The sequence below is a fragment of the Oryctolagus cuniculus genome, chromosome 3 (genome assembly GCF_964237555.1).
Source record: "Oryctolagus cuniculus chromosome 3, mOryCun1.1, whole genome shotgun sequence".
In the NCBI taxonomy this organism is placed as follows: domain Eukaryota; kingdom Metazoa; phylum Chordata; class Mammalia; order Lagomorpha; family Leporidae; genus Oryctolagus; species Oryctolagus cuniculus.
In genome coordinates this window covers 4,241,462-4,263,843 of record NC_091434.1, presented here as the reverse complement: position 1 = coordinate 4,263,843, position 22,382 = coordinate 4,241,462, and the positions used below count along the sequence as shown (strand labels likewise).

At 58.9% G+C, this 22,382-nt stretch overlaps 1 protein-coding gene across 8 annotated transcripts in view; it reads left to right on the top strand.

Moving 5' to 3' along the window:
- The window catches only part of AGAP1 (ArfGAP with GTPase domain, ankyrin repeat and PH domain 1), a 527,130-nt gene that overhangs the window by 97,646 nt on the left and 407,102 nt on the right, over nucleotides 1-22,382 (top strand). For 2 of the 8 annotated variants that reach the window (XM_070071491.1, XM_070071489.1), the window contains exon 1: nucleotides 15,611-15,722. The exons of the other annotated variants lie outside the window; for them this stretch is intronic. In XM_070071491.1, coding sequence (XP_069927592.1) covers nucleotides 15,626-15,722 — 97 coding nt within the window. In that variant the 5' untranslated portion in view covers nucleotides 15,611-15,625. Of the gene's footprint in view, nucleotides 1-15,610; nucleotides 15,723-22,382 lie in introns of those variants that run through there. 8 annotated transcript variants of the gene reach the window in all.

Sequence of the window (22,382 nt, the reverse complement as noted above, 5' to 3'; positions counted from 1 at the left end):
TGATAAGCAGGGCTGCCGAGAGCTTCCCAGGTGCCAGGCGCGATGCCGTGCATCTCAGCCCCGCCGGCTTCACCAGTCCCGTTGTTGCTGTCCCTGTTGGCCGTCTGCGGAGTCGGGCTTGGGCGCTTGTGGCTTTCCCAGGGCTGCGCAGCTCCTGCCTGGTGCAGCTGCATTTTGCTGCCTGTGGTCTGCGCCAGGAGCCTGCTCTGAGCCTGATCCACTGTCCGCCCCGCCACTGGCTCGGCACTCGCCACCTCGCTGTTTGCATCGCTTGTCTGCTTGCCTGGCTGCCCAGTGACGTGGGTTCCAAACAGGCGGAAACGGTCAGTCTTCAGGGCTCGCCCCGGGAGAACGCCAGTCGTGCAGAGACATCAGCTCAGGCACAGAGCTGTCGGTGTTGTGGCGGCCTCCACCAGGACAGCGCTGCCCTTCCACGCACGGTTGTGGGCCTGTGCGTCGTCTCAGCCCGCGGCTGGTGACTGGCTGTGGAGACCCAGCTGCAGATCTGGGGAGCAGGGAGGACACCCGCAGCCCCTGTGTCGCCGGGGTAACCAGGCAGGCAGGGCGCCTGCCTCTCGCACCCCCATTTCCGTGGTTGTGTAGGTTCGGTTGTCGACGCCCCATCTGCAGACATGAAGATGTGTTGGCCTGGCGGGACCACGCGTTATTCTTTGCAGCTTTTGGGGATTTTTCTAGGCTTCAGTAAGTGCGTATTTTATCATGGAAACAATAAAACAGAAAGCACGTTTATCTACAGAGAATTCTTGGGAACGCTGTAAAGGTTCGCCGATCCCTGGGGTTGGCCACTGCACTTGTCCTTGATCCCACAGATGTTCCTGTCCAGTGAGAAGTGCGGCTTCTGCTCTGGCCGGGTGCCCACTGGCTCTTGGTCACTCAGACGTTCCTGTCCCGAGCTGCCAGCTGTCCCCTCCCTTCCTCTAACGCCCTGGTGAGTCTAAGGTGGCAGGCAGGGACAGCGCCTGCCAGGCATCTGGGAACTGTCAATGTCAGTTTTATTTTGTTTTATTCTTTTAAGGCTTATTTATTTGCAGGCCGGTGCTGTGGCATAGCGGGTAGAGCTTCCGCCTGCAGTGCCGGCATCCCATATGGGCACTGGTTTGTGTCCCGGCTGCTCCACTTCCAACCCAGCTCTCTGCTGTGGCCTAGGAAAGCACTGAAGGATGGCCCAAGTCCTCGGGCCCCTGCACCCTTGTAGGGGACCCTGAGGAAGCTCCAGGCTCCTGGCTTCGGATCGGCGCAGCTCCAGCCGTTGCGGCCAATTGGGGAGAGAAACAGCGGGTGGAAGACCTCTCTCTGTCTCTCTGTCTCTCTGTCTCTCTCTCTGCCTGTCCTTCTCTCTTTGTGTAACTCTTTCAAATAAAAAAAAATCATTTAAAAAAAGACTTATGTATTTATTTGAAGGAGTTGCAGAGGGAGAGAGGGAGAGGTAGAGATCAATCGATCAATCTCCAACCCCTCCTTCCCCCAGCAGATGGCCACAGTGGCCGGGGCTGAGCCACCAGGCAGGGTGCTCGTTAGCAGGAAGCCGGAGTCAGGAGAGAGCCAGGGTGGAACCCAGCCCCCCTGGGCGGGCAGTGAGCCTTGTACTCGCTGATAGGCCTGTGCCCCGTGTGTTGGGTTTGGAGGACAGCAGAGGTTGTTTGCCCAAGATGAGTGTAATTCTCTGCCCGCTGTGCCTGCTGGGCCTGGGGGCGGGGCAGTGACAGGGACCCAGCCACCAGGAATGGCTTCCGCCAGGCCGCCTGCTGGGATTCGCCCCAGTGTCACCGTCAGAATCAGTCTCTTCTCCAAACATGATCGGCCGCCAGGGTGAATCCTGCACTTCTGCAGATGTTTACTTACTTACTTACAGAGAGGAGAAGGCGAGGCAGAGAGAGAGAGAGAGAGAGAGAGAGAGGTGTCTTCCATCTGCCGGTTCACTCCCCAAATGGCTGCGTTGGCTGGAGCTGGGCTGATCTGAAGCCAGGAGCTTCCTTTGTGTGTCCCACATGGGTGCAGGGACCCAAGCACTTGGGCCGCCTTCTGCTGCTTCCCCAGGCAGGGCCCTGGATTGGAAGTGGAGCAGCAGGGACTTGAACCAGTGCCCGTAGGGATGCTGGTGCTGCAGACGGAGGCCACAGTGCTGGCCCCTGCAGCTGATTCTGAGCCCAGCCCTGCAAGGTAGAAGGGGCCAAAGGACTTCAAGGGCAGAGGCAGCAGTTCTCTCCCGTGCCCCACCTGTTTGTAGGCCGGCTTCACACGCGTGCTCTCACCTGGCCTCTGAGACCGGCAGGGAGAACAGGGCTGACTGCTCCCCTCCTTCCCGTGAGTGCAGCAGCAGGTGCAGATCCGTGAGGACTTGGGCAGGCTCCCGAGTGGCAGCGTTGGGGCCAGCTGGGTCTGTGCCTGCAGGTCCAGAGCCTTCCATCCTGGGCCTGGCGTGGGGCACCCCCCAGACCATGCTGCGGGCACTCCTGGCGGGAAACGGGGATGTTACAGAGGACCGGCGTGTGAGGAGCTGGGCAGTGTTAGTGTCCAGTGCCCCACTGTAGTTGGGAGGCAGTGTGGTGGGGCAGCCTGTGCCCAGGGCGTGCTGTACTGTCAGGTGGGGCTGTGTATGTCACCCTTGGCACTCCTCCCAGGAGTCATGAGACACACGGAGCCCAGGACGGAGGGATGGGTGTTCTGGTGTCGGGTGAATCCCTGGGAGCCTGGCCGTTTGCTTGCAGGGGGACGGGAGCCCACTTCAGGGGTCAGGCTGTGTTCTGGTGTCGGGTGAATTCCTGGGAGCCTGGCCGTTTGCTTGCAGGGGGACGGGAGCCCACTTGCAGGGGTCGGGCTGTGTTGTGGTGTCGGGTGAATCCCTGGGAGCCTGGCCGTTTGCTTGCAGGGGGACGGGAGCCCACTTGCAGGGGTCGGGCTGTGTTCTGGTGTCGGGTGAATTCCTGGGAGCCTGGCCGTTTGCTTGCAGGGGGACGGGAGCCCACTTGCAGGGGTCGGGCTGTGTATTTGTCAGCTTTCTGTTACTGCAGTGCAATGCCCAAGGCAACCCCAGCTTTACAGAGAAGAGAGGCTGGTGTAGCTCCCAGTTTGGGAAGTTCAAGTGCAAGTTTGGGCAGTGCTGTTGGCTTGGCCTCTGATGACTGACCATGGCAGAGGGTGGCAGTGCAGTGTGGACAGAGACGTGATCCCCTGGCAATCCAGGACATAGTGAGAGGCTGGGCCCTGACTCAGCAAGCGCATTCTGAGTGCCTCCCCCGCGGCCCCATAACTAAACACCGTGCTCCGAGTGAGCTCCCGCCCCCTCGGCACCGCGGACGGACGGAGGACTTTGGGGTTTAACGTCCTGCATGAGTTCAGGAGCCAGATGGCATCCAGACCACGGCAGACCCCCAGCCTTGCGAGGCCCCCTTCAGTGGCACCTCACCCAGGGCTATGTGCACCCCACTTTGGATGTAGGCTCCCCAGCAGCTTTCTGGGGTTGGGGGACGGGGTGAGGGGGAGTGGGCTGCTGTGCGGTGCAGGGTGTGCGTTCCCAGGCTGCGGCACGCTGTGATGGGAACATTCTTTGAGGTTTTATTAGTATTCTAGGATGTCTTAGGCATAGATAAGATCTAGATGTTGTGTTCCACCAAAACAAACACTGCTCCTCTGAAACTGTTGGACCAAGTATGCACCCTGGTCTGTTCACGCTGACTCGGGAACGCACTGCCCGTGGCCTCCTGGAGCTGACCCCAGGGCCTCGTGGGGGGCGCTGTTTTAGACGCGGATTGGCGTTTTAGGACTCTGGTCTCCTGCACACAGACCGTGAGGTGTGCGGCTCTGTGACTCCCCCAGATGTCCCCTTGCTGTGCCTTGGGCTTCCTCCTGTCTCTGGTGCACAGCTTTACCCCCGAGTCTCACAGGGAGACCGCCAGTGCCGAGCAGGCTGGCTTTACGGCTGTCTGTAAAATTCCACTGTGTCTCCTCCCCTCGCCCGTACTGCAGATCCTGAGCCCAGTCACCGGCTCCGTGGGCGTGGCAGGGGTTCTGCGTGCCAGGGGCCAGCAGCACTGTGTCTCCCAGAGGTGTAAGGAGGCTGTGGGGGGCTGAACCTGCCCAGAGGCGTTGCCTGGCTCTGCGACCCTTCCCCAGCCTGGACCCAGAGAACAGCGGAGCCGGGAGAGGACGAGGGCTCCTGGCTCCTGGCGCCTGGCTGCCGCTTGGCCTGCGACCAGAGGATTGTTGCTGTCGTCATTCTGTGTGTGTCTCACTGGGGGACAGGAGCAGTTTTCTGTGATGTGTGGCTGCTGGGGGCTTGAGTGTGGTCTGCAGGAGGCCTGGGGGAGACAGGTGTCACGAAGGCACTCTGACCTCTGCCCTTCCCTTCTCCTACACCCCAGCGCCTGACTGTGCATCATCCGTGGTGTAGCAGGGGTGAGAGCGGTGGTGGTGATGTCACAGCAGGGGTGAGAGCGGCTGAGCTCCCCGCACGAGCGCTGCCACTTTGCCGCACGCTTACTGCAGGGGGCTTGGCGGTTTTCTTTCTTTTTTGACTTATTTTAGATAGTTGTCTTTTTCAAAAAGAGACTTTTTAAATTTAATTAAAAGGCAGAGGGACGGAGAGACAGAATGCTTCGCTGGTTCCTTCCCCAAATGGCTGCCATGGTTGGGGCTGGGCCCGGCCGAAGCCAGGAGCCGGGAACAACGTCCAGGTTTCTCCCGTGTGCATGGCAGGGCCCAAGCGCTTGGGCCGTCTTTGCTGCTTTCCCAGGTGTGTGAGCGGGAAGCTGCCTCAGAAGTGCAGCAGCCAGGACTTGGAGAACCGGCCCTCGATACGGGATGCTGGCGTGGCCGGCCGTGGCCTCACCCGCTGCACCACAGCACCTGCCGCCGGTGGTCGTGGTCCTGGTGAGGCCGCTCCCAGAGCTCTCTTCCTGGGTCGTCAGTCACGGTTGTTGGCTGTGGGGGGCAGGAGAGCTCAGGAGGTTGCAGTGAGTGGAAGACCCAGGCAGGGTCAGCTTCATCCTCAGGGCAGCCTCGAGGTCGCCTAAGGAGTGACCCCCTGCAGTTGTGCACCTGGGGGCAGGGGTGCCGCCCGGGTTCCTGTGCCTGCCTGCCTGGCTCTGGGCTGGCCTGCAGCTCGGGGCTGTGCGTGTGCTCTGTGGACAGGGAGTCCAGAGGTGCTCAGGTGTCCCCTGTGGAAGGCAGCAGGTGGCGTGAACAGCTCCATGCGTGCCACGGAGTGACAGCAGGGGACAGCCTTGAGTGTCCGCTACAGTCGGGGTCTGCTGTCAGTGTTGCCTTTCTTTAAAGGGCATTCAACAGCTATAAATGCGATTCAATTTCATAGCAGAGGGAGAGAACCTTTCTCCTTTGTTCTGGTTTAAAATTTGTGTAAGATTTTCATTTTATTTGAAAGGCACAGAGAGAGAGATCCATCTTCCATCTGCTGGTGCACCTCCCAGATGTCTGTAGTGGTTACGGCTGGGCCAGGCCAAGGCCAGGAGCCTGGTCCTCAGTTTGGGTCTCCCACAAGGGGGCAGGGACCCAGGTACTTGAGCCATTACCTGCTGCCTCCCATGAACTGCATTAGCAGGGAGCTGGGTCAGAAGTGGAGCCGGCGCCCCCATGTGGGATGCCGCTGTCTCAAGCAGCCACCTGCCCTCTGTCCCAGCTTTGGATCCCTGGGGCACTGTTCTGTGACTTGGAGGGGGGTGGTGGTGGTGGTGGTGGTGCAGCAGCCCCCTCCTGTCTCAGGAGGCAGTCCTGAACCAGGCGTGTGGGCCTCCTGCCTGGAGAATTACTCCATCTGCTACAGTCTCTGGGAGAACAATCAGACTGGCTTTATTTCCCCATTGTAATTTTAATCTGAGCACGATTTCACAACTTTGTCTTCCAAATTGCTTATTTTTCTTGGGTTTCTCTCCTGGGAAGCCCCGTGTGCTTTCTTTGGTGTTGGGGGGTTCCTTGTGCTGGCAGGGACGCAGTAGGGACTCAAGGCCAGGGTTTGTGTCTTCTTGTCCCTGCAGGTGCCTGTTAATTGATGGCACCTCTGATCTGATAGGATGGAGCCTGGTTGAAGTGGGGCCCAGGTGCCCGCGGCTTGCATAGAATGCGTTTGCATAATGGGAGGGCCAGCAGTAACTCATGTCCATGGTAATGCGCTCTCTGGGGCAGGGTCCTGAGTGCCGACCCTTCCAGTGATCTGTGGCGTGGTCTCTGCCTTTGCACGTGTTCAAACTGCCACCCCATGGTGGGTGACTTGCACCCAGCTGCCCAGGCTCCTGGGCTATGTGTGAGTTTCCCTGTGACCCTTCAGAACCGACAAACGCTGGTCCACTGGTGTGTCCATGCCGCAGAGCTTGAGTGGACTGCCAGGGGCAGTAAGCCCCCCCCCCCCCCCCCCGTGAGCACGCTCTCCCAGCGTACACCACGCGGGTGTCAGGAGCCCGTGCACCAGCCCCTCGGCTTCCTCCACCCAGAAGCACCGCGCCTGCTTCAGTACGCACTGTGATCCAGGACCACACATTGTCCTCTTCTTAATCCCGAGCCAGATACCACGGCATCTCCCGTCTGCGTCCCCCCTTTCTCTCCCTGAAAGTGATGGGAGTCAGATGGAAACGGAAGGGGAAGATGTGCTTCGTGGCCCACGGTTTCAGGTGATCTGTGCAGGAGTAAAGCAAACTGGTAATTACTTTAAACTATTCCTTTGTGAGTGCACCTAATTGGTGCGGGGCTGGTGCTGCTGCCGCCCTCGGAGCAGGGGCTGTAATTAGCAGGGAGCGGTGCTGCGGCCTCCGCGGGCGGCCTCGTCCATCTGCCGCGCAGGCGGCTCGGCGGACGCCTGGCCTGCTGGAGCCCTTTGTCAGCCGGGCATGTTGTGGATGGGTCAGCGCGTTCGCCGTGATTTTTCTCACGCGTGTGTGTGCGTGTGTGTGTGTGTGTGTGTGTGCCGGCCACATAGTCACGGAGGCATCTCCCCCAACCTCCTGTTTCCTCTGCTGATGTCTGTTCGTTTATTCATTCTTCACACATTTATTGGCCATCTGCGAGCGCACTGGGCACCCTGCGGAGCAGCTGATGTGGGAGGCTGCCTGCGGGCTCTAGCCTCGGGGTACTTGGCTTTCAGAAGGGGGAGGCAGCAGTGGGCAGAGTCACCTGGGAGGGGTGCGCTCAGGAAGTGGCTGGTGCTGGCCTCAGGAAGGAGCAGGAGGGGCTGTTGGTGACCCAGGAGCCACTGCACCTCCTCCAGGTCTCAGTGGGGATAGAGACGTGTGTCACCCCGCAGGCAGCGGCGTGTGCCAAGGTCCTGTGCGGGGAGGCTTGTCTCTGGGGAGGTGGAAGGGGGCCGTGGCAGCTCAGGGGGAGAACGAGCGAGAGCGGAGGGGCCCGGCTCTCAGCCTCAGAGCCGTGGGCCGGCGTTGCAGGGTTTTCGGGGTGACAGAGCTCAGCGGTTCAGCGGCTCCAGTTGCGCCTGGAGTGTGCAGGGTCCCTGCAGGAATGTGCATCAGCTCCTGTCCCCTCCCAGGGCCGGGGGGCTCCGGAATGCACTGTGCCGGGGTCAGGAGCAGACGCCCTCGTGTTCATGGGCTCGGGGAAGAGGTGACACTGGGTGACTCACCCACCATCCACCGTGGGTCCCTCTGTGTGAGAGAGAACCAGACGCTGGGGGCCGAGGGCGGCTGGGGGTTTCCTCTTAGGGAGCTGCGTTTGCTTCCGGGGCTGCTAATTGTTTAACTCGCAGGTTTGTCCACTCGGAGCATGACTCTGTATCTGGTCCCTGTGGCCTCCGTCCCAGTCCGCTCATGCCTGTGCTGGGGGAGCTCAGATCCAGCGTGCTCCCCGAGGCTTTTCTGCTTTTGTTTCTTCCATCATCACTTCAAATAAAATGCCGGTGGCCACAGCCGCCCCGACTGTGAAGGGATACAGGTGCCCGGTCCGGCGGTCACGCCCTGCGGGGGACGTGCAGCCATGGCTTGTGCTTGCTCGTCACAGCAGACCCACACAGGTGCGCGTGACCCCTCCCCCTCCCAGGGATGTGCACAGGTTTCGGCGCAGCCGACCTCAGAGCCATCTCTCCGCCGTGTCCGCCCTGCGGCCCCCCTGCCTGGCATGGTCTCGCCGGGCCGCGCTGAGCAGTGGCCGGCCTTGCTAATGCAGGGTGATTTCAGATGACCGCCCGTTGGAATGGGCTCGTGCTGTACTCACACAGCCGAGATGTTTTCCCAGAGCCCTGCCCCGCGGGTGCTTCCAGCAGAGGATTTATTACATTCTGTCTAAATTTATCTGTGAACGTGGATCCAGGCGCGTGCTTGGCATTGTTCTTATCTCCGCGCCTTGGCAGCCTGTGTCTTCGTGTCCAGAGAAAGTATTTTAAGGTAACGGGGCCAGCTCTCGCCTGCCTCCCTGACCTCACAGGATAGCTATGCGTCCTGTCCCTTGGCGAGCTGACTTATTGTGAAACTAGGTCAAATGATTGTTTTTCTTTTTTTCTTTCCTTTTTTTCTGCCTATAGCCGTTCCAAAGATAGGATCCCTTCCTCAAAAATAAATCTTCTTAAATGTTTGTGTTTGCTCTGAAGGGACGCTGAGATGAAAATATAAACTGGTTTGTGTGGATCTTGTCTGAACGGCCAAACAGCCTCTGCACGGCACAGACACAGGAAACAGAATCGAAAGGCTAGGGAGAGTGTTTGCAGTGCAGGAGAAGTGAGCGTCTTTCCTATGTAAAGAGTTGTGAGGGAGCAATAAGAAAAACTCCCCAGCCAAAGGCAGAATTCATAAGGGAAGAAACGAAGGGCAATTCAGGCCACAGCTGTTCTGGCTTCATTGATGAAACGGCTGTTCCGGTGAGAACATGCGTGTTTAAGCCTGCTGAGGTCCATCGCTAACACCACAGACGCTGTGTGCACAGTGGCTGGGGAAGGGGAGGAGTGGGAAATGTTCGTGACCCCTGACCTAGCGATGCTGTTTCCACCTGCTCGCCCTTGACCGTAGCTTCATGAGACCCCTTAGATGAAACACGCAGGTGGGGGCCCACGCTGTGGCGGGGTGGACTAAAGCCTCCACCTGTGGTGCCAGCATCCCATATGGGCGCTGGTTCGAGTCCCAGCTGCTCCTCTTCTGATCCAGGTCTCCACTATGGCCTGGGAAAGCAGTAGAAGATGGCCCAAGTCCTTAGGCCCCTGCACCCGGGTGGGAAACCCGGAAGAAACTGCTGGCTTTGGATCGCCCAGCTCCACTTGTGGCTGTTTGGGGAGTGAACCAGAGGATGGAAGATCTTTCTCTCTGTCTGTCTCTCTCTCTGTAAGTCTACCTCTCAAATAAATAAATAAAAATTAAAAACAAAACCAAAAACACAGCACATGCTGGCTGGAGGGAGGCGTCCCGGGCTCCTCCTGCCAGTGCTGGCTGGGGTCTCCCCCTGTCCGGGAGCCTTCTTTCCGTGCCCAGCACAGAGCAGCCCCGGGGGTCAGTGTTTTTGCTCTGCATGGATTTCGGAAGATTAAAGAGTAGGAGTGAATCCTAGGTGTGTGCTTTTCAAAATCACTTGTAGCTTAGGAGAAGCCTGGGAGAGAAGTGAGTTGTGTTGTGTGGCTAAGTGCATGGATGGACGTATTGCATAACTGTTACCGTCCCTGGAGATGCTCGTAAAACGAACACATGAGCGCCCCCCCCCCCTTTTTTTAAGACTTAGAATAAATTGAGAATTGAATGTCATACCAGCTCTCCAGGGCTTGGGCGGGGCTCATAGTTTGAGAATCTGCAGGAACTGGGGAAACATTTGCTTTCATTTTTGGCTCAAGTGGTCTTCCCAGGGGAATGTAATTTTAAGGATTAATTGTAATGTTGGGGTAAAAGAATCTTAAAATACAGAACAGATACGCATGAATTAGATGAGCCACAGCCGTTAAAATAATTTTTAAAAACTAGGTTAAAATGTCCGGAGTATTGGATTTGTCCTGTCCGGAGCACGGAGTGTTACGCTTTCTACAACAGTTTTGAGAAAGGTTAGGGTAGTGGCTGAAATTGTTAACCCCAAGTCGGCATGGTGCTTGCTGCTTTTACTTTTCCGTACAGTCATGTGCTTTTGGGTAACAGCCTCTACTTGTGTGAGCTGCCTACCAGTTTGAGTAGAACTGTGTGCTTGCCTTCAGTGGGTATTTCTTTTCCTAAGCACTCAAGTCAGATTTTTTATTAAGTGGCTGCCGTGGTACTGGGGTGTGTAGATGGTCCCTTTCACACCTGAATGTTAAGGTGTTGATTCGGGAGCTGAGTCTGCCCCGTGGTGGTGAGGGTTGGGAGGGGCAGAGGGGGTAGATGGAATGAGCCGAATGACTGACATTGCACATGTCAGCCAGGAGTGTGTAACATGCCTAATCCTGAGAAGAATGCACGTCAGACAGGTTCAGGTCCGTGCAGTCACACGTCTCGGAGGCGTGTACAAATTGAGTCTTTGATGCACACAGGTTTTGCTCCTGCGATTTGTAATCCATCATGTCCATGAGTTCCTGTGATGTTTTTCTGACTGTGTTCTGGCTGGGATTCAGAGTTCCAAACACAGCCGTCCCCGGGTGCCCCATGCTCCAGTCCCTCACGTGCAGGGTGGATGCAGGGCGTGCACGTAGCCAGCGCACGTCCACCGCCTCCGGTACGCTTCCCGTTGTCTCTGGATTGCTTGTGCGTGATCAGGGGTGTGTGTGTGTGTGTGTGTGTGAGAATCCCCGCTCCACTGGCAGCATTCAGGGAACCATGACACAGACCGAAGTCTGTGGGTGTTCAGTACAGACACAGTGTTGCTTTCCAAATGTTTCCCGCTCACGATTGGTTGAATCCACAGATACAGAGCCCATGGAGACGGAATGCCCTCTCCCCACCCTGGGTCCTCACTGCTGGTTCCTGTGTGTCTCCCTGCACTGCAGGTGCGGAAGGATTAGAACAGGCTGCACACCTGCTCCGCTGAGTGCCCGGGAGCCGTGCGCCCTGGGGTCGCAGTCTGTTGTGTCCAGTTCCGCTGGCTGCTGCCCGCCTTTTCCCAGCCTTTGCTTCCTCACACACGTTTCACATGCAGAGTTCAGACACAGAGCACAGTTAAGGATATGCAAGTGTATTTTATCTTTGTTACCATTAGCTTACATGAGAGCGTAAATGCTAAGACTGTGTAAGTTACTGTAACTTTATAAGTTAGTATAACTGCGGCTTAGCAGATAAAGCTGCCATCTGCCGTGCCGGCTTCCCATGTGGCCTCTGGTTCGAGTCCTGACTGCTCCATTTCCGATCCAGCTCCCTGCTAATGGCCTGGGAAAACACTGGAAGAGGGCCCGAGTGCTTGGGCCCCTGTACCCACATGGGAGACCTGGAAGAAGCTCCAGGCTTCGGATCAGCACAGCTCTGGCCGTTATGGCCATCTGGGGAGTGAGCCTGCAGATGGAAGACCTCTCTCTCTCTCTCTTTCTCTCTCTCTCTCTCTCTTTCTCTGCTTCTGCCTCTCTGTAACTCTGCCTTTCAAATAAATAATCTTTAAAAAAAAAAAAAAAAAAATCAGTGACTCTCCCTGTGCCTGTGCTTCTTGGACTGGACCCCAGGAGCCGACTTGCTGCTGTTGGTGGACTAACCATGCCCTTGACCCCTTGGCCAATGTCAGCCTTGAAAGCCTGTAAGACTGGGGGCCTGGGCCAGGCCAGAGGCAGCGGCTCTCCGCGCGTGCACACAGGCCTTGGGGGTCATTTGTTCGGCTGTGCCAGCTGTCCCCAGCACTGCCCACTTCACCCCAGACTCCGCTCTGCAGCGAGGATTCAGGAAGCACAGCCGGCCGGGCAGCCCAGTAAGGAGCAGGTTGTGCGATTCCTCGTGTCTGCGAGAGGTCAGCACTGCTTCACGGCTTCGGACCAGGAAAGGCCTGATGTCTCAGTGGCCTGAGGCCGCTGCTTCCTGCACGGTGGAGGGAACCAGGCAGTCCGGAGCAATGGCACGGCTGGACTTGGGGGTGTTCTGGAGTTGGGTTGATGGCAGAGCTGAGAGGCCACCGGGACAGACCGTCTCCCCGCTGGTTGGTGCTGTCCGGCTGCTGCCGCTCTGGTGGTTTTAAACAAATGGCGGCGGCACCGCCTCCGAGCGGAGGGTCTGCAGGCTGACACCCCCCCCCCCCCCCCCCGTGGGGCCCCGCCCAGGGGCCTGTGGGCGTCGGCCTCCGGTCGAGATTCGCTGTAGGGACGGGAATGAGTCAATCTGGAAATGGCAGGTTAGTGGAGGTCACCTGCTCTGCTCGGGTGGCTCAGGTTGGCTGGTCTGTGGTTTGGGGACGACATGAGCCCAGCCCCTCCTGGGTTCCTGTCCCCGTGCTGCTGGGCCCCCACGGGGTGGTGCCCACAGGCCTTGGGTGACTGGTGGGGTGGGGGTGCCATGCTGGAGGCCCGTGACGAAACTGCAGGCCGCTTCTGGACTTGGGAAGCTTCACTCCTCCTCTCGTCCTAGACGCGTGCTCAGAACGGGCGACACATCTCTGCCCTCTGCCGCCGCAGTCATGGGTGTCCAACTCGAGTTCTCGGAGTCGCGTCGTGTTCTCCGTATTTATGGCTCACTTGGTGCTCTTAATGCAGCGAAGGTCGTAGTTAATAAGGTAGAGTGCCCAGAAGGGGTATTTTCTGTTTCCGTTTTACAGGCTTTCCCACGGATACCTTAGATCACACCGCGCGTGCCTGGAAGCTGCACTGGGGGATCTGGCACCGACGGCGGCCGGCCCAGCGTCAGTGCTGCAGCCCCCATCCCGCGGGGGGCTCGGCCGAAAGGAGACTTCTCCGCACGGAGCGAATGCTTTGCCTTGGCTGTTTTTGCAGCCTTGTTCTGCGCCGGCCACACTTGCTCTGCTCTCTCTGGTGTGTGTGTGTCTGTGGAGCTGGGGAAGAAAACCTGGCCGGTGGCTGCCCTCTGCTCTGGGGAAGGCGGCTGGAGCTCTTCCCCGTGTGTCTTTAGGCTCTGTGTGTGAGGGGTGTGGGCCTCAGCGACAGCAGGCTCCAGGAGCCCTTCTGCGGTTTGCAGGACAGCCGAGCAATCCTGTCTCGCCACCTGCCGCTCTCCTTCCGCTTTCCTCTCTAGAATATTCCAGGTAGAACTTCATTTCTGCTCGTGCAGGTTTGGGCTGTATAGTGTGTGCACACGTATGAACGAGGCGGGGGGTGTATTGTTTGTGTGTATGGATTGAGGGAGGAAGGAGGAGGTTCAGATCCTGCCGAGGTCATGGAGGGGGGCTCTCTGGTCTGCTGCGGGTGCTTCCCTGAGACTCTGAACTCGATGCCCTTTGTGTCCGCGACCGGAGGTCTCTACCTGCCACCAGGTGTGGATGCCTCAGGCTAAGGACAGGGCGCCGCAGGGCTCCAGCTCTGGGGCTGTGAGAGGCAGACAGCTGCGCACCCTGGGCGGTGGAAAGCCTGGGTGGCCGGGGCTGGGGCTGGGGCTGGGGCTGGCGGCTGGGAGAAAGGTGCGTTTCTTGTGAAGCCGGGCGCTGCTGTGGTCTGCCTGGGAAGACTGCTGTGCGGGTGCGGTCTTTCCACCTGCGTAGGTGGACAGGTTTTACTTTTTAGAAGCTTTAACCTGACAGGCAGCTGGGAGGTGACATCAGGGCTGGCATTTGGCCTGGTGGTCAGGACAGCAGGAGGTTCGTTTGCGGAGTCCCTGGGTCTGAGTCTGGGCTCCGGTTGCTTACGGCAGCTTCCTACTTACGGGCCCCTGGGAGGATGGCAGAGGTGGCTCCGGTAGTTGGCTCCGTGCCACCCGCGTGGGAGACCAGGACTGAGTCCTGGTTCCTGGCTTCAGCCTGGTCTGATTTCGGCTGTCGGAGGCATTTGGAGAGTGAACATACGGATGGGTCTCTGTGTCTGTCGCTGCCTCTCAAGTAAACAAAAACAAACAAAAAATCTAAAAAGCGACGGCAACCTAACTGGGGGCAGATGAGTTGGGGCCTGACACGGCGTGGGGTCGGCTGTGACATGGTCTGCTGGGCACGGCAGGGCTTCCTGAGGTGCCAACTGGGATAAAGGAGCTGAGGAGGCCGTGCGCCGTGCTGGTGGGAGCGTGCGTGCCCCAGGCCGTCAGGAGGGCGCTGTGACGGCGCGTGACCAGAGCGTGAAGACCGTTGTCGCATCCAGCCTGGAAATACGGCCCACGGAAGGGCGGTCGGAGAGTGGGATACAGAGGAGGATTTGTTGCTTTAGAATTGGGAGAAATACGTAAACCTCATGTCTGTGTCCATGGTGTGCGGTGGACTGAAATAGCCGAGTGAGGCTGGCACACTGACCCCTGCACGTTGGCTTGCTTGACTAATATGGGGGCCCAGCGAAGGCCCTCAGAGCAGTGCCTGGCTCACAGCTTCAGACGTGTGTGTGTGTGTGTGTGTGTGTGTATGTACTTAGAAATCTGGAAGAACATACGAATGTGATGGTAACATGGTACGTTTTAGCTGTGTTTGTTGTTGCTGTTTTGAAAGGGAGGTGCACCCCCCTCCCCACACACACACACACACACACACACACACAAAACTTCCACCTGCTGGTTCACTACTCCGATGTCCGCAGTGGCCAGGGCTGGGCCAGGCTGAACAGGGGTTAGGAGCTGCGTCCGGGTCCCACACAGGTGTCAGGGACTCCCCTGAGCCATGGCGAGCTGCCTGCCCGGGATCACGGTAGCAGGGAGCTGGTTGGAGGTGGGGGATATGGGATGTGAGTGTCTCAGGGGTTGGCCACCACAGCTAATTTTTCCTGTTAACAGCTATTTCCCTTTCCTTCGGTGAACACATACTGCTCATATAATAAAGTCATTTAGAAAGAGTGACTTGAATGAGGTGAAGCGCATCCTTTTGGGAGGGAAAGGTACTGTCTAGGTCACAGGGGCAGTGCAGAGCTGAGCACGGGAGGGCCCTGTGGAGGGTGCAGCCTCTGTGGCGGGGGCCCATGGTTCAGTAAAACTTTACTTACAACAGCGGGCCGTGGGCTGGATTCGGCCCTGGAGCTGTGGGTCTTGGCCTGGTCTAGGAGGTCCCGTTGTGGGCGTTACTACGTGAAATCCAGCAGAGCTTGGGCAAGCCAGGTGGCGCATGGGGTTTATCTCCATTGTTCACTTAAAGTTTCAAACCGAGCTGTCTTCAGTTGGGAAGCCACACCCTGGGCCGTTGTCACTGCTGGCGCCGCGGGTTCCGATTCAGCCTGTCTCCCGAGGGGGAGACGTTCTCTGGATTTTGCCCCTGGCCCCAGCCAGGGCGTCCTCAGTCTGGGTGAGCCCATGTCCCATCTCGGTGCCGAGTCTGCCCCTGCTGGGTCTTGCTGGTGATGGGGTGGGGGTGGGGCAGCATGCAGTGATGCTGTGTCCTGTGCACCCTAGGGCGCTCCCGTAACCTGCTGTGCCCCAGCGAGTCCCTGTCCCCACACCGAGGCTTCTGTCTCCTCGTTCGCGATGGCTCAGTGCTTGGACTCATGTTCTTCCTGGAGACTTTTCCCAGGGGTTTGTGTGTTGTGATTGAGCTCTGGCCAAAGGGAGATGCGGACAAGGTCAGAACTAAAAAAATGTGCCCTGGAATCTTCTTGACTGGGAGCAGGAAGAGGTTTGCCCTTCTAGGAGCACAAACTTAGGAGGGGAAGTGGTGTCCTAGGCGTATGGAAGGGAACGGACGGGCAGGGGGCTGGGTTCCAGCCCCGTCCTGTGCCCTGGTGACCTGCATGTGCGTCTGGTGGGAGCAGAGGGGCGTTCAAGGTAAGTCGGATGCTCATCGCCGACACCAGGGCTGTTCAGGGGTGGGTGGGACGGGAGCAGCCCCCAGGCCACACACATGAGGCCCCATACTGGGTGCCACTTAGCACCAACAGCCCCTTCCCAGACAAGGACTGGACGAGAGCCCAGCACTTGTTTGTGGTAGAGGTGCTGGTGCCTGTGACGACCAGGTGCCGGGACACTGGGTGGGGACCCAGGTCGCACCGGGACCCCGGGTGGGAGCTAGAGAAGAGGAGGTCCTTGCGACCATGTTTGGGAATGGGCTTGACAGAAGGGAAGCCTGGAAACCAGGCCCCATGCAGAAGAGGCGGCAGGTGGGAGTGCCCTGGGAACCCAGGAGCATGGTGCTGCCTTGTGGGGTGAGGGCGGGCCCCTCAGGTCTGGTATGAGGTGAGCAGGCCTGCGGGAGGGCCCGGAGGAAGGTGGGCACAGCACAGGCGTGCAGGTACCCAGCGTGGGGGCCACCTGAGGGTTCTTAAAAGGCTAGTTTAAACATCCAATCCTATTTTCAGTGGAGACCTGGCTCAGCTATCTGCGTCGTGGGCCCACCGTGAGGTGCCAGCGCATCCAGTGTGTAGTGAGCGGATCGGGGCACTCAGTGTGCCCGTCACCCAGAAGTTAGGGTTTCTGTGGGAACACCCGAAATCGTGAGAACTTGGATGAGGCGGAAACCACTGTCGGGAACGGGACGCGAGTGGGCTTCACGGAGGCAGGAAGCAGCCGTTCCTCGCATGCTTTATTGAAAGCGAAAGAGCGGGTATCAGCTGCCTCCTTCCTTCGTAGGAAAACCTCACTGCATTCGGTCTTTACTCCTGCAGGTTAAAAATGCACAAATAGGAGACCTCAAAATAGAGGACTGTGGAAAGATTTTTGTGCCAGATAAAACACACATTGAAAAAAAAATTTTTTTTTTTTTTTGGCTTGGAAACCCAGAGTCTTATCTCGCTTCACTGCTAGCGTTTTGGTGGAATTCTTCTCAACATTTTCCTGTGGCTGTTTTTCAAAGATGTTCAAGATAGGGTTTGCAGTGTTTATTTTTCCGCATCATGTTACAATGTAGCAAATCCACCACAGTGGGAACCTGTGTTTGATAAAGGCGCAGTGGCTGCTTCAAGGGAGCTGTGGCGAGTGATGCTTCCGTTTAACTCACGGAGGGACTGTGCTCATTCACCGGCATGGGTGCGGCATGCTGGTCCTCGGTGGAACGTGACCATGGGTTGCCGTGCCGCCATGGCAACACCGGCCTCGCTTCCCCATCCTGCGCCCTCATTATTTGCAGCGAGGCCTGCGTGCTGGCCCAGCCCCTTTGCAGGGAGGGTAGAATGCATGAGCCCGCGTGGCAGCAGCCACAGCCCATCAAAACAAAGAGCCGCCCCTGCGTCCTGGGAACACGCTCTCTGCCAACTGTGCCTTGTCAGGAAATATTTTGACAGGCCCCTCAGCCTTGTTCCTTCATATGCAAATGCAGCCGCAGTGCCCCAATGCCAGGACCACACGGCTGATGACATCAGGGCTCATTACCGCAAATCAACACGTCGGAAATGCGCCAAGAGCTCTCCTTCCAGTGTGCACTTAGCAAACCTGATGATCCCAGTGCTGGCAGGTCCGGCGCCCCTAAAGGGTGTCAGCCAGGACCCGGGGCTGTTGCCTCGAGAGAGTCCAGCAGAGCTCCGTGCAGGAAGGGAGGACTGGACGGCTGCCTCACTGGCTGCTCACCGAGGGTCGCTCTGCCACGGCCCCTCTTTGTGAGGGGCCCCCCAGAGCATCCCTCCTAGATCTGTCACCTCCTAGCACTCTTCCCCGCCCTACTTCTGCCCAGGAGGGGCCCCTGGGCTGGCTTGTGTGACCCTGGGCAGGCCACTTACACTCTTGGTGCCTTGGTGCCCTCAGCTGGCGGGGGCAGGAGACAGCAGCCGCTCCTTCACGCTTCTGCAATGGGAATCCAGTGTGGTGTGTGCGTGACCCCAGCAAGGCCTGTGGCAGGTGCACAGCTAATTAGGTGAGGGTGGTGGTTCCTTGTGGGCCCTCAGCCAGCTGCCCTTGCTGCCAGGTGTGGCCACTCCTGAGAGGGGGCCTGGAGCTGTCGTGTGACAGCTTCTGGGAGACCTCGTTGCGTCAGGGTCCCTTCGCCTCTTCCTCCCTGCGGGCGTATGTGACTGCTGGCTCCCTGCTCAGACCCATGTGAGGGCCGCATTGCGATGGGAGGGCCTGGGCTTCTGGAGGCTCCGGCCTCCTGGGATGGCCCACCTGGGGTTGTCACTCTCTCTGTCTCTGAGTGGCGGCACTGATGTTTGGGTTTTGGGGCCCCCGTGGCCAGACGATCCTGGTCAGCACACAGGGTGAGGCTGTGCTGCTGCGAGAACCAGAGAACGCCGCTGCCTGGCAGTAGTGTGTCTTACGCAGAAGGAATGAACTCACTTTCTGACTGCTGGGCAGCCTTCCCAGGGCTTGCCTGGCCAGCCACTCCCAGCGGCTGAGGACAGTTTCTGGATCAAGGGCGGCCAAGGCCATGTCCCAGGCACCCTGCAGTTCATCTGGGCAGCCTCCCTGGGGGGCTGGGGGCCTTCGCTCTGCCTGTGCTCTCCTGTCCTGTCCCCACGGCAGATCTGAAACACACCTGGGGTCCTCCTGGGACCCTCTACTGGGGCCAGGTGTGCCAGGGTTTGCTCTCTGAGCTGGTTGGGCGGGGGTGTGCGGCTGGTGGCTGCAGTCCGGGAACACGGCGGCCTCTGCCTTCCTGGGGGATGTGGCTGTGCCGTCTCTGCCGAGGTGGTCGTGTCAGCCTGCAGAACGGTGCCTGCTGATTTAATCCGGAGATGCGGTAGCCGGGCGGCAGCTTCAGTTTTCCTTTGGTGGCGCCGAGCGCCACGTTGGTGTGTGCTTCCTGGAATGTGCCGGTCACCGTGATTTTCCTGTGCAGATTCGCATGATTGTTTTGGAGGAAGATCCGGGAGCTTCGCTGTGGGATACCAGAGGCAGCCGCTGTGCCGTGCCGGGTCGGCCCAGACTCTGCAGGAGGAGGTGTCAGGTTCCCTGGGAGCCGCCTCGCCCCAGCCCCTCTGGGCGCATGTGGACGGCTTTTGAGTCCTGCTTTGCTGGACCCCATTCCCCCAGGCTGCGGTCGGCTGCCCTGACTTCAGCAGTCGGGTGGGTGTACCCGTATTGTGGCCTGGGAAGTGGTGGGTTCCTCGTAGTCGTCCCTGTCTGTCCCCTGAATTTCTTTTGTGCACCCCCTAGAGCTCGAGGTCGAGTTCACACCGTGCGTTGCCAGTGAAAGCTCTGCCCGAGAGCGCCGTGGGTAAACCAGTGCCGTGTGTCTCCAGCGCTCTGCCCGTCCTGGGAGCCGCACACTCCAGTACCAGCAGTGCCAGCGCCGCCATTCTGCTTCCCGTGTGGGGGGTGGGTCACTGTAACGGGGCCATGGGAGCCCCCCCCCCCAGGTTATCTCTGAGATGCAGCCCCCTCCCAGCCCACCTCCTCCTGGGAGGCTGCGCTTCCAAACTGCCAGAGAGCGGCTTTGTGTGTCCACGGTGGTTATGCAGTTAGGCCTGTCTAATCGGTCAGCCACCCTCCATTGCTGACCACCTGTGTCCCTTGGATACTGTGACTCGGCAGAGAAACGCCACACCGCCTGGCGCCCGCGGGCACGTCGGCGAGTTCTTCTCCAGCGTGGCATTTCAGGGGGAGCCTTTCACGTTTTTGTGGCCCCCCCCCCGCCACCCCCTCCCCCCCAAGATTTCTCTGTGTTCCTACTTTAGTCGTCCAGGTCAGGACTGAGAAAGCTGAGCCTTATTTTGGTGCAAATAAAATCATCTTTCAGAGTATGGAGAAAAATTTAGTGTTTGCAGGAGCTGAGTTTGCCTACCACGAAGGAACCTGCTTTGCTTTGTTCAGAACGCATCCGTTTGTGGTGTGAGTGCGTGGAAGCCGTAGGTGGTGGCCACTCTGTTGTCTGTGCGGGTTTCCCGTGACGCTCGCTCGGTTCCAGGCGTGGTTCCCTGTCTGAAGCATGAACGGGTGGGAGTCCTGTGTGCTCTTCGCCGCAGGAGGAGCAGGCCTAGGAGCACCTGTCGTCTAAGCAGAACCCACGCTGGGCGTGCAGACAGGCGTCCTGGCGTGAACGCTGAGCTCACGTGTGCCCTGCTGTGTGGCCAGGACTGGGTCCTCACCTGCCCCGGCCTCTGCTGCCCCGTCTGCAAGCAGGGCTGAGTACTCCTGACCGTGCTGGCGTGGGAGAGGGAGTGATGCACGCCCGTGGTCCGGCAGTGCAGACTGAGACCCTGGGCACGTGGGCCACCCGTGGGTTCAGCTCTGCTCTTGCGTGGGCCACCTGGGGAGACGGTTGCTCTGAAGGCTTCCATCAGCTGCAGGTGCGTGAGGTGGATTCTTCTGTGTTCCATGATCTGAGGGCTCCTTCCGTGTTCCGTGATCTGAGGGCTCCTTCCGTGTTCCGTGACCTGAGGGCCCCTTCCACGTTCCGTGACCTGAGGGCTCCTTCCAGGTTCCGTGACCTGAGGGCTCCTTCCAGGTTCCGTGACCTGAGGGCTCCTTCCAGGTTCCGTGACCTGAGGGCTCCTTCCGTGTTCCGTGACCTGAGGGCTCCTTCCAGGTTCCGTGACCTGAGGGCTCCTTCCGTGTTCCGTGATCTGAGGGCTCCTTCCGTGTTCCGTGACCTGAGGGCTCCTTCCGTGTTCTGTGACCTGAGGGCTCCTTCTGTGTTCCGTGACCTGAGGGCTCCTTCCACATTCCGTGACCTGAGGGCTCCTTCCACATTCTGTGACCTGAAAGCCTCCGTGAGGCAGAGGAGAGGGGGCGCTTTGGTTGTGTTTTGGAAAGGAGCTCTTCTAGGGGGGCGTCCAGCTCTCTGTCGCTGATGCTGAGAGGTCCGGAGCCCTGAGGGGCACGACTTGGGAGGGGGTGGCTTGGATGAAGCTTGGACGCTTCACCAGCAGGATCTGAGCAGGTCCCTGCTGGCCTCTCCTTGCTTTCAAACGTCTCTGCTTCACGGGCGGAGGATCCCAGAGAAGGCTGCCCTGACGTCGTCTTCAGCTCAGTTCTGTGTCTCCTCTCCAGCAGGTGCGCGGGGTCTTTCCTTCCTCTTATCATCTTGCCAGGGCTTTGTTGGGCCGAGACACTGGGGAGTTGGGCGTCCCATGGTGAGCTCCTGGACACGTGCTGTGGGTGACGGAGGACTCTTCCCAAGGGAGGTCAGAGGCCGTTGCCCATAAGAGGCCCCCAGCACCCACTCCTGGATGTCCGCCCCACCGACCCTCTACGACTGGTTTGGGCCAGACGCTCGCTTTCCCAGGACTGTGCTGCTGGGGGGTGAACCAGCCTGGCCAGATCTGTATGTTGCTGCTCGGGGGTTCAGCCGTGTCCCTCTCAAGTGCACTTGAAAGTCCTAACCTTGGCCGGCGCCGCGGCTCACTAGGCTAATCCTCCGCCTTGTGGCGCCAGCACACCAGGTTCTAGTCCCGGTCGGGGCACCGGATTCTGTCCCGGTTGCCCCTCTTCCAGTCCAGCTCTCTGCTGTGGCCCAGGAAGGCAGTGGAGGATGGCCCAAGTGCTTGGGCCCTGCACACACATGGGAGACCAGGGGAAGCACCTGGCTCCTGGCTTCAGATCAGCGCGGTGCACCAGCCGCGGTGGCCATTGGAGGGTGAACCAACGGCAAAAGGAAGACCTTTCTCTCTGTCTCTCTCTCTCACTGTCCACTCTGCCTGTCAAAAAAAAAAAAAAAAAAAAGTCCTACCCTTGAGTCCCTCAGAGCGTGATCTTGGAAAGGGGCTAGGTCTGCTGCACAGGTGATGGTTAAGGTGAGGGGACCTAGAGTAGGCTGGGCCCATCATCCAGCAGGGTTGGTATCCTTCTCGGGGGCAGGGGGCTGGGCACGGAGACACACACAGGGAGCAGGCCCCGGCAGTGCAGGCAGAGGTTGCTTCTGTAAGCCCCGGCATCCCGAGTATTGCCAGCAAATGCCCGGACGCTGGGAGCAGGCAAGGAACACTGCCCCCACGGCAGCCCTGCCGACACCTGCAGTGCAGAGTCCCAGCCTCTAGGATTCGGAGGGGATGTCTTCTGTGCTTCTGTTCTCTCTCTTTTTAAAAAGATTTATTTCATTTATTTGAAAGGCAGAGTTAGGAGGAGGAGGGGCAGAACAAGAAAGAGGTCTTCCGTCCACTGGTTCACTCCCCAAATGGCTGCAGTGGCTGGGGCTTGGCCAGGCCGGAGCCAAGAGCTTCTTCCGAGTCTCACACATGGGTGCAGGGGCTCAAGCACTTGGGCCATCTTCCACTGCTTTCCCAGGCCGTGGCAGAGAGCTGGATCAGAAGAGGAGCAGCTGGGACTCGAACTGGTGCCAATGTGGGATGCCGTCACTGCAGGCAGTTTAACCTACAATGCCACAGCACTGCCCCCTGTTTCTGTTCTTGAAGCCACTTAGCTCCCGGGGCTTGGCTCAGCAGCCTGGGGACTGAGGGGCGTCCGACTCCCTGTGGTGTGGCACACCGTGTATGGCGGTCACCCCGGATCTCATTGCGTTACCTGTAGGGTGGGGGTGAGCCCTGCCTTGTGTGCGCCCAGGGCCCCCCGAGAGCTCCCGGAGCAGCTGTTATCTCCAGGAGGGAAGTGGGGGTGGAAGGC